Source organism: Lutra lutra, chromosome 6 (assembly GCF_902655055.1).
Source record: "Lutra lutra chromosome 6, mLutLut1.2, whole genome shotgun sequence".
In the NCBI taxonomy this organism is placed as follows: Eukaryota; Metazoa; Chordata; class Mammalia; order Carnivora; family Mustelidae; genus Lutra; species Lutra lutra.
This window is the reverse complement of record NC_062283.1, coordinates 32,834,896-32,850,413: the sequence shown is the minus strand read 5'-3', so window position 1 is coordinate 32,850,413 and position 15,518 is coordinate 32,834,896. Positions and strand designations below refer to the sequence as shown.

Here is a 15,518-nt window from a genome sequence, read left to right as displayed (position 1 = left end):
GGGTGAGGCCCACCCAGTTTGGAAATCCACAGATGCAAGGACGGGTGTACAGACGCACAGTTACGTCAAGCCAAACGGGCAAAATGGTAACAAGTGGATTCGGGCCGTGTTTGTACAGTGTTCACTGTACTATTCTTGCATTACTTTCTCAATATTTGAAAAGTTTCACAATCAGGGGCACATGGGTGGGTTCCTCAGTAGGTTAAGTGTCTGCCTTTGGCTTGGGTCATGATCCCAGCATTCTGGGATCGAGCCCCACATCAGGCTCCCTGCTCCGTGGGAAGCCTGCTTCTCCCTCTCCCACTCCCCCTGCTTGTGTTCCCTCTCTCTCTGTCAAATAAATAAATAAAAATCTAAAAGAAAACTTTAACTTAATATAAAAGAGAAATAAAAGTTTTACAATAAAAACTTAGAAAAAATATTTTTTTAAGTTATCCCCACACCCAGTGTGGGACTCGAACCCACAACCCCGAGATCAAGAGTCACACACCATGGACTGGCTCAGCCAGCCAGGTGCCCCAGAAATAGTATTTTTTAAGGATATTATTTATTTATTTGAGAGAGAGAGAGAGGGAGAGACAGCGGGAGCTGCAGGAAGTGGTAGAGGGAGAGGAAAAAGCAGACTCCCTGCAGAGCGGGGAGCCCGATGTGGGGCTTGATCCCAGAACTCCGGGATCATGACCTGAGCCAAAGGCAGACACTTAACGACTGAGCCACCCAGGCGCCCCCTTTTTTTTAAAGCACAAGTTCTGGGGGTGCCTGGCTGGATCAGTCTGTAGACCATGCAACTCTTGATCTCCAGGTTGTGAGTTCGGGCCCCACACTGGGCGCAGACCTTACTTAAAAAAAAAAAAAAAGAAAGAAAAAAAAAAAAGCACAAGTTCCAGAGCAGACATCCTGAGTTCAGATCCTGACCCTGCTGCTTTCTAGCTGCATACTCTCAGTCAAGTCGTTCCAACCTCCACGTGTCAGTCTCCTCACAGGTAACCTGGGATAATAACAGTATCTCCCCCAGGTGGGCAGGATCAACCAAGCCAATAGGTGTAGGGCGCTTAGGGCAGTGCCTGGGGCATGTGGCCAGGGCTCAACAAATACTCAATTTCCAAAGAGGGGTGAAGAGAAGCTGCAGAGAGACTGAAGCTCCACTGCGGATGGGAAAAGGTTCCTGTTCTGGACACCCGGCCCCTCCCCCAAGGCCCAGGCCCGCCCCTCCCCCACACAGGCATGCACACACCTGTTTAAGGATGTTCTGTTCTCTCATCAGCTTCTGCCGTTCCCGGTTGGGCTTGGTGACCATGATGTCCAGCACATTCTGCCCATTGTTGGGGACGTCGCTGACGAAGAACACCAGATCCTCCAGCAGCTGGATGACAAACCTTCATGAAGGGACACCAGGGATGACAAGTGTGAGGCACCAACCCCGGGAAACACCCCTGGGACCCAGGGGGCCACATGCCCCTCACGGGCAACTAGCCCTGCCGCAAACATGATCTCATCAAGCCACTCGCCTGCCCTGCTATCCAGAGCACAAAGCCCATCATCGGCTTTCAACTTTGCTCCCCAGCTTCACCCCAAAAGGCTCTCAAAACACACCCTTCACCCCACCCACCCTGGATTCCAAAGCGCCCCCGGGACAAAGAATCTCAGTGTACTCGGATCTGGAAAGGAACAACAGAGCACAAGGTATCTGCGGTGAAGGGCTCTGCATTTCTGTCCGGATCCTGCCACTTATTAGCTTTGTGACCACAGACAATTCTCTTAACCTCTCTGAGCCTGAACCCTTCATCAGGGTTAGTTCTGGGAGCACATGAGCTATGAGGCAAGGGCCAGGGGCCACCAGAACTTGTAGGAACCGGTCCCCACCTCTGTCTCCTCAACCCCAGCCAGCCAAGACTGCCCAGCTTCTGCTTTGTGACTTCTTGGTTCATGAAATGCAGACCCTTCGAGGACCCAGCCATGTGGCCCACCTGCGGTCATTTTGGCTGATGAAGCCCTCATTGAGTTTCTCCACAGCACTGGCCAGCATGGAGCTGGCATCGTTGGCAAAGTCCAGGTCTCGGATCTCAGACACGGGCACGGACACGATGGCAAAGGCCTCCTTGTCCTCCTTGGTGGGGCAGGTGCCCAGCTAAAGGGAGAGAGGTCAGCCAGGCACCGAGGGATAAGCCAAGGCCCCTGCCCCAGTCCCCCAGCCCCAGCTCCGCAACCCCGGGCGGCTCGCACCATGAGCCGAATGGGCCGCTCCTCCTCAATATCGATGGGCACGTTAGTGCTCTGGATCCACGTGTTGGTGCAGAGATGCCGCAGCCGGACATAGGAGTTCCTGGAGGCGGGGCCGGGGGCGGGCCTCAGAGTGAATCCCAGCAGCACGCCCTGCCCCACAAGGGCACCACATCTCCACACAACTCCACGGGCCATGGGACAAAGGAGACGGGTCCCCTCCCAGGAGAAGCCCAAGCCAGAGAAGAGTGACCAGCAAATGGCCCCCAGGCCCTGTGCTGCTCCTCCGCACGTGCCTCTCCTGCACCCTCAAACCCAGAGCGTTCTAAAAGCCGGAGCTTGTTTGTAAACTTGAAACCAAGATTCATTTGGACAAATGAGACTACTTAGATATTTTTCCCACTTCACGTCAAGATGCGTGCATCTCAGAGCAGAAACATTCTTGTCTGATTACGAAATGTAATTACCTTTCTGAAATGAAAAACAATCTGAATCTCAAAACGCACCTGGCCCCAAGAGCTTCAGGTGAGGGCTGGTGGGCCTACAGTGAGGGATGCCATTACATCTCCCGTCAGCCCTGTTATGGGTACACTTGATATGCCCACTGTCGGATCAGGCAGTCAGGGCAAAGGGCCTGAGGTCAGACACATAGTAAATGCCAAAGCCTGATTGACACCTGGGGAGTTTCTTGACGTTACGTCCTACCATCTAGGGTTGGGGGGCCTTAAAGATCGGGGATCCTGGTCCCCCCCCCCCGCCTCCCACCCCATGGACAAACTTGTGCAGCCTGTGCTTGAGTGTGCAGAGAGCGAGGGGGGCAGGTGGCTGATGAAGAACACCGGAGAGAAGGCATTTTGATGAAGCAGCCAGCACAAGGCAGTACCCCGTGTGACCAGAACCCAGGGCCGGGCACACGACATGCGTTAGGTAAAGGATAGATGCCTACCGCTTTGAGAGCTTGGTCCCCAGAGGGGCGGGACAGGCAGGTCCTGAGGCCAGAGGAGCGTGGGGTGCAGGGAGCCCAGGGACAGGACAGCACAGCCTGGGCACCCCCGTCAGCCCCCAGGCACACGGCACCTACTCACCGGGGCACAAAGGAGTCAGTTTTCTGCAGCGTAGTGGGGTCCAGCTCAAAGAGGGAGGCGATGTCATTGCCATGGGGCACAGCCACCAGGCGGTACTTGATCTTCTCTCCAGCATTCCGGCGACCTACACGACTCTGGGCACCCTGGGATAAGGACCCCAGCTCAGGCAGAAGCCCCTCCCTGCTCTCAGGCCTCCCCAAAACCATCTGGGATCCCACCCGAGAGGCCTTCTCCCTCCAGCTCACCTCCCAGGATTTCCTGGCCAACCCCCACGGACCCTCCCCACTACAGGCCCTGGAGCCCTGCTCTGGTTCTCACCATTCCTGCTGCCTTGGGATCACAGGCCTCACCCTTGTAGCTGGGGTTCTCCTGGACAGACACAAAGGATGGGCGCAGCTACTGGATATGGAGCTACGCTCACATGACCCCCACCCAAAACAAGGTCCACATAGGGCCCTATGTCAGGGCAGACAGTCCCCCACCCTCCTGGAGGTGCCCACCCCAGCGCTAAAGCCCAAGTCACTCCTGAGGAAGCCACCAATGAGAGCCCCCAGGCCCCGCCCTTCTCGCCCTTTTCATGGACCCACAGATGAGAACACACACACACACACACACACACGCAAACACCCCAGTATACACAAGCCTGCATATTATGGACAGAGATACATGTGGACTGTAAGTCATATGAGGGATGGGAACCTGGCTTGCTGGTGACTCCCCAGTGCCCAGAGGAGCTCCTGGCACAGAGCAGAGGCTCAGTAATATTCAAAGGACTTATTTGCAGTCATGCACTTATTTGATAGTATTTGGTAAATGCAAGGGTGCAGCTAAGCCAGGGTCCACAGACATGTGTGTCCATGCGTGCAGACGTGCGCCCGACTCCCAGGCTCACACGCGCCCACGTGCCCACACAGCCCGAGCTCCCAGGCGCCCTCTCCCTCCCTGCTCACCTCGGCAGCCAGGTAGTTGCCCGTGGCCAGGTGCTTGAAGCGGTACAGGCCATTCCAGTGGCCAGCTCCTCCACGGCAGGGGTCGTGGTGGACCACCTTGAGGGGGGGCACACGGGTGAGGCAAGGAAGAGAGACTGGTGGCCAGGTAGGGGTACTCAGACCCCAGGGAGGCCTGGAGAGCTCTGGGTAAGTGGCACCCGGACCCCCACCCCGGGCTCTACACGTCCTACCCTCCAGGGTGATGGGGGGAGAAGGGGCGGGGCCCACGGCTGGCGAGGAGGGCTGGGTCCTGGGTAAGAGGCAAGCTCTGACCTCCACCTCCCAGAGGGCATTGGAGCTGGTGGCCGAGGTGGCAGACTGGCGCAGTGTGGTACGCAGAAACACCTGCAGCTTGCCCTTGTACTCGTCGCATGTCAGGAACTTCTCCTGCTCCGCATGGAACAGCCGCACCACATCTCCCTGCAGCCATGGGCCATGGGCTCAGGATGGACCAGGACCTCCCTGGGGGCCAGCCCCCCCTTCCCCACCCCACCTCAGATGTGGGTGCGGCTGGCACGGCCCCTTGTGCTCCTTGCAGAGCCAGCAAGCAAAGGGGTGGACGTGGGCCGAGACCCCCCAGAGGGTGGCCAGGGCCAGGGGGCGGACCCTCAGCCAGGCACTCTGTCCAGACCCCAAACTGAGACCCTCCAGATGACTAGGGCAGGGCATGCTCTTATCCAGAAGCTTCCCCAGCTTCTTATGTCAAGCCCACCGTTGATTGTCTCCTTCCCTGATTTGTAACTCTAGGGACCCCACCTGACTTCTAAGGGCCAACCTCAAGTCACCCTCTCTATTAAGGCTGGAGGGATATCACCTCCTGGGGTCCCCCCAGACCCACGGCTGCACCTCCCTAGGTGAATATGGGTAATTCTTGCCCATTTCTTCTGCTCCCATGGGCCTGAAACAGCTGGAGTGCAGAGACTGTGGCCTATTCATCTCCAGAGCTCTGGACACAGAGATCAAGTCTGGACCCTGGTTCTGCTTCCCAAGCTGTGTGACCTTGGATAAATCCCTTAAGATCTCTGAGCCTCGGTTTCCTCTCGTGCAAAATGGGGATATTAGGACCTCCTTACAGAAATTGCGAGGGCCATGATTTGTACAATGAAGTAACCCTGCCCATTTCTCACGTGACGGCTGCCGCGTGAGCTTTTTACAGGGACTTCCTCACCCCATCCTCACCCAAACTGCCTGGGTACCTATATCATTATCCTCATTCTACAGGTGGAGAGACTCTGGCAGAGAAGGTAAGTAAGTGTCCTGCCGAGGGTCACACAGCTAGTGGCAAAGGGGACATGAACCCGTGGTGCAGCTTCGGAACCCTCATCTTTCCACCACACTTCCTCCGGCAGCGGGTCTGCAACCGGCAGCGGGTTTGCAACCGGCAGGCTCTCGGGGCATGGCTGCCACCCCTGTTCCTGTCCCTAATGACATTCTCTGGCTTCCCTACCCGGCACCCAGCTGTGCACGTGAACGCGCCAGGGAATGAGCGGGTGAAGATACACAGATTAAACCCGTTACTTTGGCAGAACCTCAGGACTTCTGTATGCACACAGTACAGGGCGAGAGCCAAAAACGGGATGGGCTCTGTGAACTCGAATCTCACTTCTAGGCTGCCTGACCTCCAACATCCAAGCCGTGACTGGTTCACCGAAACCATGGGGTTCAGCCCAGTGACGCTTCACTGTCTAAAGGCCACACACAGATTTGGGGGCGGGAATGTGTAATCAGAGAAGGCTTCCGGGAAGAGGTGGCGCACAGGCTGAGGCTTGGTTGATATGTGGATGATGTGCAGGCTTAAGGGAGGGAGAGAAAGGCCTTTGGGGGTGCCTGGGTGGCTCAGGTGGTTGGGCAACTGCCTTGGGCTCAGGTCATGATCCTGGAGTCCTGGGATTGAGTCCCGCATGGGGCTCTCTGCTCAGCGGGGAGTCTGCTTCTCCTTCTGACCCTCCCCCTCTCTTGCTCCTCTCTCTCTCAAATAAAAAAATCTTTAAATAAAAATCTTTTAAAAAAATAAAAAAGAAAGAAAGAAAAAAGAAAGTTAGTTGGACAGAGCATGGGTAGGGGGGGAGGGGGAGGAGCTGAACCCCTCGGCACCTGCCAACCCCTATGCCCCAGCACCCATGCTAGCAGGTCTGGAACCAGGGCACAGGCCCTGACTCAGCAACCTCAGGCCCTTGCCTAAGAGGGCACAGGGCAAAGGGCAGGGTGCCTAGCCTGGCTCCACAGAGCCAGCGTTGGGGAGGGGACAGGGTGCTCAAAGCATCTGGGCCCCATGGTGAGGGGATAGGGACCCCTAGTCCTCTGGCACACCCTCAGCAAGAGAAAAAAAGAGGCTAGCAGGGACCCAGAAAGGATGCAGAGGAAGGCTCTGAGTCCAGAGACAGAGAAGGGGTGGTCCAGCTTGTGGGGGAAGCGGGGGTTTGGGTGCTGTGGAGTGGAGAAAGGCTGAAGAGGGTGCAAAGCCAGAGAAAGGGGTGCATAGAGGCGGAGAGTCAGACGAGGAGCAGAGCTGGGCAAGGGGAGGTGGGGGAAGGGGGCCCCCGGCAGGTGGCAGCGGGGGTGGGGGAGGTGGGGGGTAGTTCTTACCCCTTTCAACACCTCCTCCAGGTGGTCTCGGAACTGCATGAACAGGTTGATCTTCCAGCTGGTGTTGCAGTTCACGGAGTTGACCTGGGGAAGGGCAGAGAGAACGCTGACGCCAGGTGGACCCCCGGCGGGTGGAGGCTGGGGTGCGGAAAGGCCCGGGGTGAGGGGGTGAGGGGCAGACTAGCCCAGCTCCCGTTAGAGCACAAAGAGGAGGTGCCGTCTCTCAACCAGGTCCACCCCCCACCCTGAGGTCCCAGCCCAGCTGCCCTGGGGCTGCCGGCCTGGCAGGTGGAGAATGGGGCAGAGGAGCGGCAGCAGGCCAGGCAGGACTGGAGGCCGAGAGCAGGGTGAGGAGGGGATGTCTATGCCCTCAGGGCCCCCCCCCCAGCCACTCACCTCCTTGCAGCCCACGTTGTCACTGAGCTCGTAACTGCTGGCATGCAGAGGCTGCCCGGCATTGACAGGGTTCAGGATCACCTTGTCCCCCACCACTACCTATGGGCACGGGAGGAACAGGGGGCAGGTGGGAAGGGCATCTCTCTGATCTCAGTCTGCCCCTCTAAGAAATGGGCACAACCTCCCCCAGTCCCCCCATCGGAGGCCCCATAGAAACCCCTCTGGAGCTGCGGCCTGCATCTCCCACCCGGCCCCTCCAGCCCTGGCCGGTCCTTACGTTGTCCCCATTGCTCCGCAGCTTCCAGAAGGGCTGGATGAAGAGCCAGGAGCCCTCATTGCCTGTCGCATCCAGCGTCACGCGCATGGCATTCTTCTCCAGCAGTGCTGGCAGCCGCTTGTTCACGGTCAGGTACTTGTTGCTCTTCATATGCAGGAGCTGGGGGGCAGGCGGGGTGCAAGTGAGGGTGCTGGGCCCCGGGAGGCCAGCCCCGCAGGGAGGGGGGACTCTTGGGACCCAGTGGACACTGGTCACAGCTGGACATACATAGGGTGTCAGATACACAGACGTAAACACCCAAACTAAGACACATGCAGCCACGCACACGAACATACGCCCCCTCCTCCATCAGGCACCTGGGTGATCACAAAAGAAGCCAGCATTTCTAAACACTCTCTTGTGTTCGTTCATGTAATCTTACAATGACCAAAAGGGAAGTGCTATCACCGGCCTGATTTTACAGATGGGGAAACAGAGGCACTGGGAAGTTAAGGAACTTGCCCCCGAGGTCCCAGAGCCAAGACTGGAACTCAGATTCCAGCATCCGCACTGGTGACCGGTGAGCAGAGAAGCCACCCATGGGCACAGCTCCTCAGGCCATGCAGTAGGAGGCACGGTATGCAGTCCCAGAGACAGTGCCGGGGCCACCCGCTGGGGACACAGCCCACACCCCCGCTGCCCCAGGGCACGTCAGCTGCCAGCCACCCCAACACTGGCCCAGCGTCTCCAGAGGGCAATGCGGTCTCACCTGGATCACGCTGCCGTACTTCACCACGTCCCCGTGCACCTTCTTGTTCTCTGTGTCGTTCTGCTTCTGCTCCATCTGGGCTGCATGCTGCATGGACACATGCAAAGGTGGACAGCAGGCTCAGAAGCCTGTTCCTGCGGGGCCACATCCCCGACCCGCACACCCATGTGTGCATGGACGCACATAAACACAAACACACACAGGCACAGCTCCTGGCACTGTACCCAAAGTGACCACCCAGAGACCATTTGGCCCATTCCCTCCCTCTATTGAGAAGGGACTGATCCTCAGAGTGTGGAGGGGCAGCCTGAAGTCAGACAGCAGGAGGCCCAGGGGAACTGAATCCCGATCCCCTGCCCCCTCCCCCCACCTCCTGTGGAGGGGACAGGCCAACAGGCCTGGGAGCTCCCTATGCCCTCGGACAACCTAAGCTGTACCTCACTGCCCCCATCTTAGCAGAGTCCCGATGCCCCCAACACGGGACACCTGCCCCAGCCCAAACCCTGACAGATGCGCCCAGTGCTCCTTCCTCCTCCACCTCCTCCTCCACCCCTCTCTTCCGTGACCCTCCCTCCCAAAACTGTATGTGCTTCTAGCCACTGCCTCCAGGGAGCCCCCACTATTGGACCACATCCAGCTCTGACAGATCCAACCCCAGTGGCCCTCAGGATTTGGTTGGCTTCCCACTAAGGACCCTTTTTAGGCACTTCTGTCACTTTAGCCAGGAAGCTGCCTAAGGATAGACTGACTCTATCTCCATCAGATTGGGGGCTTCTGGAGACAGGGCTCTGTCTCCTCCATCAGGCTGGCATTCCCTGAAAGCACTGGCCCCTCCGTACTTTGCTTCTCCTCAGCCCCACTCTCCAGGCCTCATGACTGAGGTGGGGGCAAGGGTGGCTGTGAGGGAAACTGGCCGTGTACCACGTGACTTCCCACAAACCTATAATGTGTGACCACATCACTCTGTGTGTGTGCTTGCGTGTGTGCGTGCGTTTGTGTGTGTGTCTGCGTGCATGCACGCGCACATGGAAATGCCCTATACCCAGGCCAGATCCTCAGTTCAGCCGCAGGAAGGATGCCGGTGACAGCCCCAAACCCAGGAAGAAAGATGGGATATTTATGACAAAGCTCTGGCAGCCCACCCCTCAACGCCCTCTTTCCAGCCCAGTTCACAGCTGTGGGGTGACGCCCATCCTTCCCCATTTCACACCCACCTCCTCAGGGAAGGGGCCACAGGGAAGCAAGTCTCCATGAGAGTGAGGGGTGCACCAGGCCTGAGGAAGGACCTCAGAAACAGGCTGTGAAGCTGCTGACCACAGCCAAAGCCTCCTATTTGCTTTTTCATGGGGACTGGGCTCGGGGCCCTGAGAGTCTGTCCAGACAGCACTGCCTAGGATGTCCACTGAGCCACTGCCCCCAAGAGACCCATGAGCAACCACCAAGCCCTTCCATGACGCACTATCCGTGTGTCCAATGAGCCCAAGGTGGGTCAGAGACCTGGGGGCCATTCAGGGCCTAACACAAAGTCTCTGGATGAGCATGGATAGCCCAGCCCACTCTAAGGGCCCCAGGATCCAAATCTATAAAATGAGGGAGGCGGTTAAGATTGGTTGTCAAGTCAGGTTCCCTGGAGCCACTATCACCAGGATCTAATGGTAACTTCCCGTACAGCTGTACAGGTTGTTCACTGCACCACGCTGTCCAGCTGAAGGGCTGGGTGGGAGCTGAAATCTAGTCCACCTTTCACTCACTGACCCATGTGCCCTAGACAGAGGGCCACGCCAGCCTCCTTCTAACTGGCACAAAGGGTCATACAGACAAGTGGATCACTGGGAAGGCACACTACTTCCCCTCTCTCGCCGCATTCACACCCACGCATACCACTCTCTTGCATGCTGGGCTTCTGGACTCAGCCACTGGGCCCCTTTGTCTCTGATGAACAGCACCCACACCCCAACATCCACGTGTGCCTGGCTCCCTGAAGCAACACACAGGTGCTCTGCTGCGCACAAACCCACCTGCAACTTCTGGAGCAACACCACGTCAGCGATCTTCTCCTTGTCCTGCTTGGTCTGCTTGGCCTTCCAGTACTGCTTCTGGGCCGAGTAGCGGTTCATGGGACACACCTTGAAGAGGCAGTCTGTGGGAGAGTGGGCAAGGGCGGGGGGAGATCAATTCATGCGGGGCTTGGCCTGCCACCAGGCCCCCAAATCCTACCTCCGCTCTCCCCATCCCTCCCCACCCTCCTGCCCCACTAGGGCAGAGAGGTAGTGGTTGGAAGAACCCCGAAGAACGTGGAGAAGGCGCGAGGGCAGGATCTCACTTGGGAGGCAGACACATGCCCTTCTCCCTGTGGCAGATTTGGAAGGCCTTGAGTCCCGACCCCATGCCCATTCTGTGCCCACTTTTGTGGCTGACGGCCAATACCTACATCCTTCTCTGACTCACTGCCATCTTGCCCACAGATGCCTGGGAAGTTATATCCCACCCCATCCCCGACGCCCCCCCCCGCCCCCGCCAAGAGCAGCTCACTCTGAGCTGCTGACACAGAATCATCGGGCCTCTGGAGGTGACCTATGTGTGGGGCTGGTCATTCCCCAGCTCCCTGCAGCATTGCCCTGAAACCACATCCTTGCCTGGGACTTCCCCGGCCCTAAATGAGCAAGGCTCCCCCACTCTCTCCTCCTGAGACCCCTCCTCCATAGGCTCTGCTTCCAGGGAACTAGACCTAAGACCAAGCCACTCAAGATTCCATGAACACGTTCACTGTTGCGATTTTTATTTTCGAAAGCAGACAAAACACCTATGATTTTCGCAAGCCCGAACTCCAGAGAGGGAGCCGATGTTTCTACTCATCTGAAAGAAGCAGGAGGCGGAAAATCCTATTCTGAAGTGCGGCAGGAGGGGATGGAGGATTATGGGTCATGGTCAAGTGATGGCTCAGTGGCTGGGCTGGGTTGCCAATGGCATGGGTTACACTCCGAGGCAGTGAGTTCCCCATCACAAGAGGGAATCACAGCCTGGACAAGGGACTGGCCTCTAAGATGCTCTCATGCTACAGGCTGGGCCTCCATGACGGCATAGGCTCCAGCGGCATGGCTCCCAGGAGCTGGGGTGGCTGTGCTGGAGCTCCCCTCCTTCAAGTCCTTTTCATCTGCCCTCCAAAGGAAGGCTAGGTGCCCACTGTGGTCAAGGCCGGTCATCCAGCCCCCAGAAACTAAAAAGCAAAACTGGGTGCTCCTGGGTGGCTCAGTCAGTGAAGCGCCTGCCTTCAACTCAGGTCATGATTTCAGGGTCCCGGGATCGAGCCCCGCATTGGGCTCTCTGCTCAGTGAGGAGTCTGCTTCTCCCTCTCCCTCTGACCCTCCTCCCCACTTGTGCCCTCTCTCTCTCTCTCTGTCTCAAATAAATCTTTAAAAAGAAGAAGCAGAAGCAGTAGCAAAACTGGATTTTCTAACTAGCCCATGAGCATGCAGCCCCCTGGTGCCATCCGGAAGAGAGACAGTTCAGAGAAGACAGAACTTCCTTAAAGGGAGAGGGGGAAACAGCAGTTCTATAAGTGGATAGAGTCACCAAGGCCTGCCCTGCCTGGCCCACCTTGACACCACCAGCAGGAGTGGGCACTGCTTCTAGAAATAAGCACTCAGTTTGTTGGACAGAGTAGGTCTTTACAAGGATCTGCTTAGCCCTCAAGAAGCAACTCAGGTGTCACCTCCTCCAAGAAATCTTCCTGCTTCTTCAGGCTGGGCTGGAGCTCTCAGGGCTCCCCAGACCCCCCGCTTACCACACCGATCTCACTGCCTTGTTAGAAGCCACCAGTTCCCAGCCAAAGTCAGAGCAGTGACCCAAGCCAGGGATTGTCTGGCAAAGTGGGGGGAGGAGGTGGTCCCGAGAGAGGTAACAGCTGGCATTTAGTGGGCAGGGCAGGGATGCTGGACATCGGCACCATAAAGATCGTCCAGCACAACTCCTGCCGAGAACATTCTGCCACACACTTGTGGGTGGACTGCTGCGGGCAGTGCTCTGGGCCCAGAGTGGCACACAGAAACACAAAGGATTTTTTGCCTGGTTTCAGCAATCAGTGAATTTTTTAGGAATGCAACTCAGATATAAGCTGAAGGAATCTGTGTTGTCCTTTGTGTTGTTCAACCTTTACCAGGAGTTCCCCCCCCCGCTTTTTTTTTTTTTTTTTTGGCTGTTTCAGAGAATGCATCACTCCTGGCCATGCCAGATGCTTGCATTTGTGGCTGCCCTAGTCATGATTCACAGGCAAGCTCTGACTGCGTCCTTGGGCCTTCTAGTTGTGCCTGACATCGACTTCTAAAGAGCCTATTACTTCATTAGAAATCGCTTTCCTTTTACGTCTCTTTTTGCTCACACTTAGGACATTATATTGGCCTCATTCCCTGCCCCCCGCCAGCTCCAGGCTCCCTCAGACCTTGGCCCTGCCCCCCCCATTTTATATGACATAAATATGGATATGCATCGGTTGTATTACTTTTGAATTCCACTTAAGAATATCAAAGCATGCTCTGGTTCTGACAGGCTCATGTGCAGGTGGGCAGGGCCACGTGGAGCTCATCCCCTTGTCGCCAGCACCTAGCCGGGGGCTCAGCAAATACCTGCCAGATGAACGCATGAATCTAGAAACGACTCTCATGCGGATGAGATGGGACCTGAATTTATAGCCGAGAATAGAGGAAAGGGATGAGGCACTGCAAGTGGAAGGACAAGAGGGCGCCACGTGGAGGGGGCAGTGAAGTGATAGCAGCCAGTCACTTTGGGTCTGGCGAGCTGGGACGGGAGGGGCCAGGCCAGGACCCTGAACCTGAGTGAGCCTGGAGCCCACAGGCCTTGGCGATCATGAACTCTCTGGTCTCCCTACACCTCCACTCTTCCCCCTCCCCCCACCACTCCCAATCCAGAAAAGAGAACAGAAGGAAAGAGAGAGGTGGCCCCAGGTCGCCCTAGAGCAGAGGTTCTCAAGCTTTTCTGAACTGACTCCCCGAGGAAAGATATTTTTGGATCACCATTTCATGAAACAACATGGGGGGCTTCCACCCCTGGTAAGCGGGGCAGGCTCTGACGGGGCTGAGAACTGTGGTTATAATATCTTTTGGACCAACCCAACCAGAAAACAACTAACACAACTGGATTTTTCAAATGGGTATTATTTTAAGACTTCTGAAAGAGCTGACAAACTAGCGAAGAATTATTGGGCCTGAGGAGAGGATCAAAGGGAAGTCAGAAAGCTATAGAGACACCCAAGTTTTCACGCTGAGAATAGTCACCGATTCCAGAAAACAGGCTTTTTATGTGGATGGCTTCATCAGGGGAAGGGGATGGGGTACAGAAATCCAAACCCAGGCCCATGGAAGGTAGGAGTCTAACAGGAGACATTCCGCTCAATAAGCTGGGACCCCAAAGGGCTACACTCCCAAGTGAAGGCTGAACCCGAAACAGAACAGCTCCTTCCAGGAACTAGAACCCTGTTGGAATCCCCTGGATGGTTCAGGAAACCCCAAATCTGAGCCTGGCCTTGGGCAGCCTTGGACAAGTGGAGCCCCAGGAGTCTGGTAATAGGATATGCAAACCCGCTCTGGAGGAAGGTACCTCCCTCCTGGTCTACAACCACTTGTACCAAATTCTTCAAATGCAATGGCCAGCATACAGTCAAAGCCAGCCAGGAACTCTCGAGAACTAGCTGTCGTGAGAGAGAACCAACCCACCAAACAGACAGTAGAAACAGACTCGAAGAGACTCCAGACACAGACGTCGGTAGAACAGATATGCCTACTCTGCTTAAATCCACAAAAGCCCGAGGATCCCTGCAGAGAAGAGGAAACTGTAAAGAGTAACATCACAGACTGAAAAAGAACCAAATGGAATCTCTAGAAATAAGAAAGCTTCAACAACCGCATTTAAAACTCATTGAACGGGCACCTGGGTGGCTCAGGGGGTTAAGCCTCTGCCTTCAGCCCAGGTCATGATCTCAGGGTCTTGGAATCAAGTCCCGCATTGGGCTCTCTGCTCGGCAGGGAGCCTGCTTCCTCCTCTCTCTCTCTGCCTGCCTCTCTGCCTATTTGTGATCTCGCTCTGTCAAATAAATAAATAAAATCTTTTTAAACAAAATAAATAAATAAAACTCATCGAATGCCTTTAACAAGAAGGAAAGAGCTGAAGGAAGAATGAATGAAACAGGAACAACCCCTACTATCATGATGCATTCGGATTCCATTGTGTCCAGGTCTTTAAAGGATGGTGGCGACCCCTAAAGGGACTTTGCACAGCCACAAATGGGTCAGAGCCTGTGTCTGAATGAATCACTGCTCCGGAGTGTCCCAGGAGGGGGAAAGAAGCCAGACGTGATCTCTCCCTGCTCCTGACTCTTCTGTCTTTGTCTTGGAAATGGACTCCCTAGCACTTGTCAAACTTTTCTTTTTCTCTCTCACACAGATCGTCCCTTAGAGCCTGGTCCATAGTGCATGTCGGGAAATGCTTGTTGAATGAATAAATGACTTGAGTCCTCTCCATATCTGTGGCACACCTCCAGGCTTTTACGGGGCTCTTGGCCTAAAGGCAGCACTGTCAGAACCCCAGAAGGGGCTGGAAAGTTTCTTCTCCCCAAGCCCCAGGGCAGGAGGGCAGGATGGGAGGAAGAAGGATGGAGGGTGACCAAGAGACCGGGCTCACACAGGAACAGCAGCAGCAAAGGCCAAGAGAAAAGTCTGGGTCCGGGGAGGTTTCCAACAGTCAGGACAGTGTGTGTTGGGGGACAGGCACTCATGGCTGAGGGGGTCCAGAGCCTGTGGGGCGGCAGACAAGAGGATATTCACATAGTAAACAAAGTCTAGCGACATTCCCTAAAACTAAAGTTCCTAACAGTTCAAAAAGCCACTGCCACTGGGGAGCTATAAAAAACACAAAGTCCTGGGGCACCAGGGTGGCTCAGTTGGCTCAGGTCATGATCTCAGGGTTGTGAGATCGAGCCCCCGGTGAGGCTCCATGCTCAGCAGGGGCGGGAGGGTCTACTTGAGATGCTCTCTCCCTCTCCCTGTCCCCCTCCCCAACCCCTTGAGTTCTTTCTCTTTAAAATAAATTAATTAATTCAATCTTTAAAAAAAAAAAATACAAACTCCTAGGTTCCGCATCAATTCAGCAGGCTGGAGCAAGGCCGGGCGAGGTGGGGGGGCGGGCGGGGGATATGCATATATAAA

General features: G+C 55.9%; 1 protein-coding gene across 3 annotated transcripts in view; it reads right to left on the bottom strand.

Moving 5' to 3' along the window:
* ITPR3 (inositol 1,4,5-trisphosphate receptor type 3) overlaps window positions 1-15,518 on the bottom strand; it is a 66,699-nt gene that overhangs the window by 29,890 nt on the left and 21,291 nt on the right. For 2 of the 3 annotated variants that reach the window (XM_047734948.1, XM_047734949.1), the window contains exons 3-14: window positions 10,320-10,441; window positions 8,302-8,388; window positions 7,554-7,712; window positions 7,277-7,375; window positions 6,881-6,964; window positions 4,568-4,714; window positions 4,256-4,351; window positions 3,624-3,674; window positions 3,306-3,448; window positions 2,224-2,323; window positions 1,968-2,128; window positions 1,235-1,376 (exon numbers count right to left, since the gene is read on the bottom strand). In XM_047734948.1, coding sequence (XP_047590904.1) covers window positions 1,235-1,376; window positions 1,968-2,128; window positions 2,224-2,323; window positions 3,306-3,448; window positions 3,624-3,674; window positions 4,256-4,351; window positions 4,568-4,714; window positions 6,881-6,964; window positions 7,277-7,375; window positions 7,554-7,712; window positions 8,302-8,388; window positions 10,320-10,441 — 1,391 coding nt within the window. The remainder of the gene's footprint in view (window positions 1-1,234; window positions 1,377-1,967; window positions 2,129-2,223; window positions 2,324-3,305; window positions 3,449-3,623; window positions 3,675-4,255; window positions 4,352-4,567; window positions 4,715-6,880; window positions 6,965-7,276; window positions 7,376-7,553; window positions 7,713-8,301; window positions 8,389-10,319; window positions 10,442-15,518) is intronic. The other variant, XM_047734950.1, reaches the window with a different exon arrangement.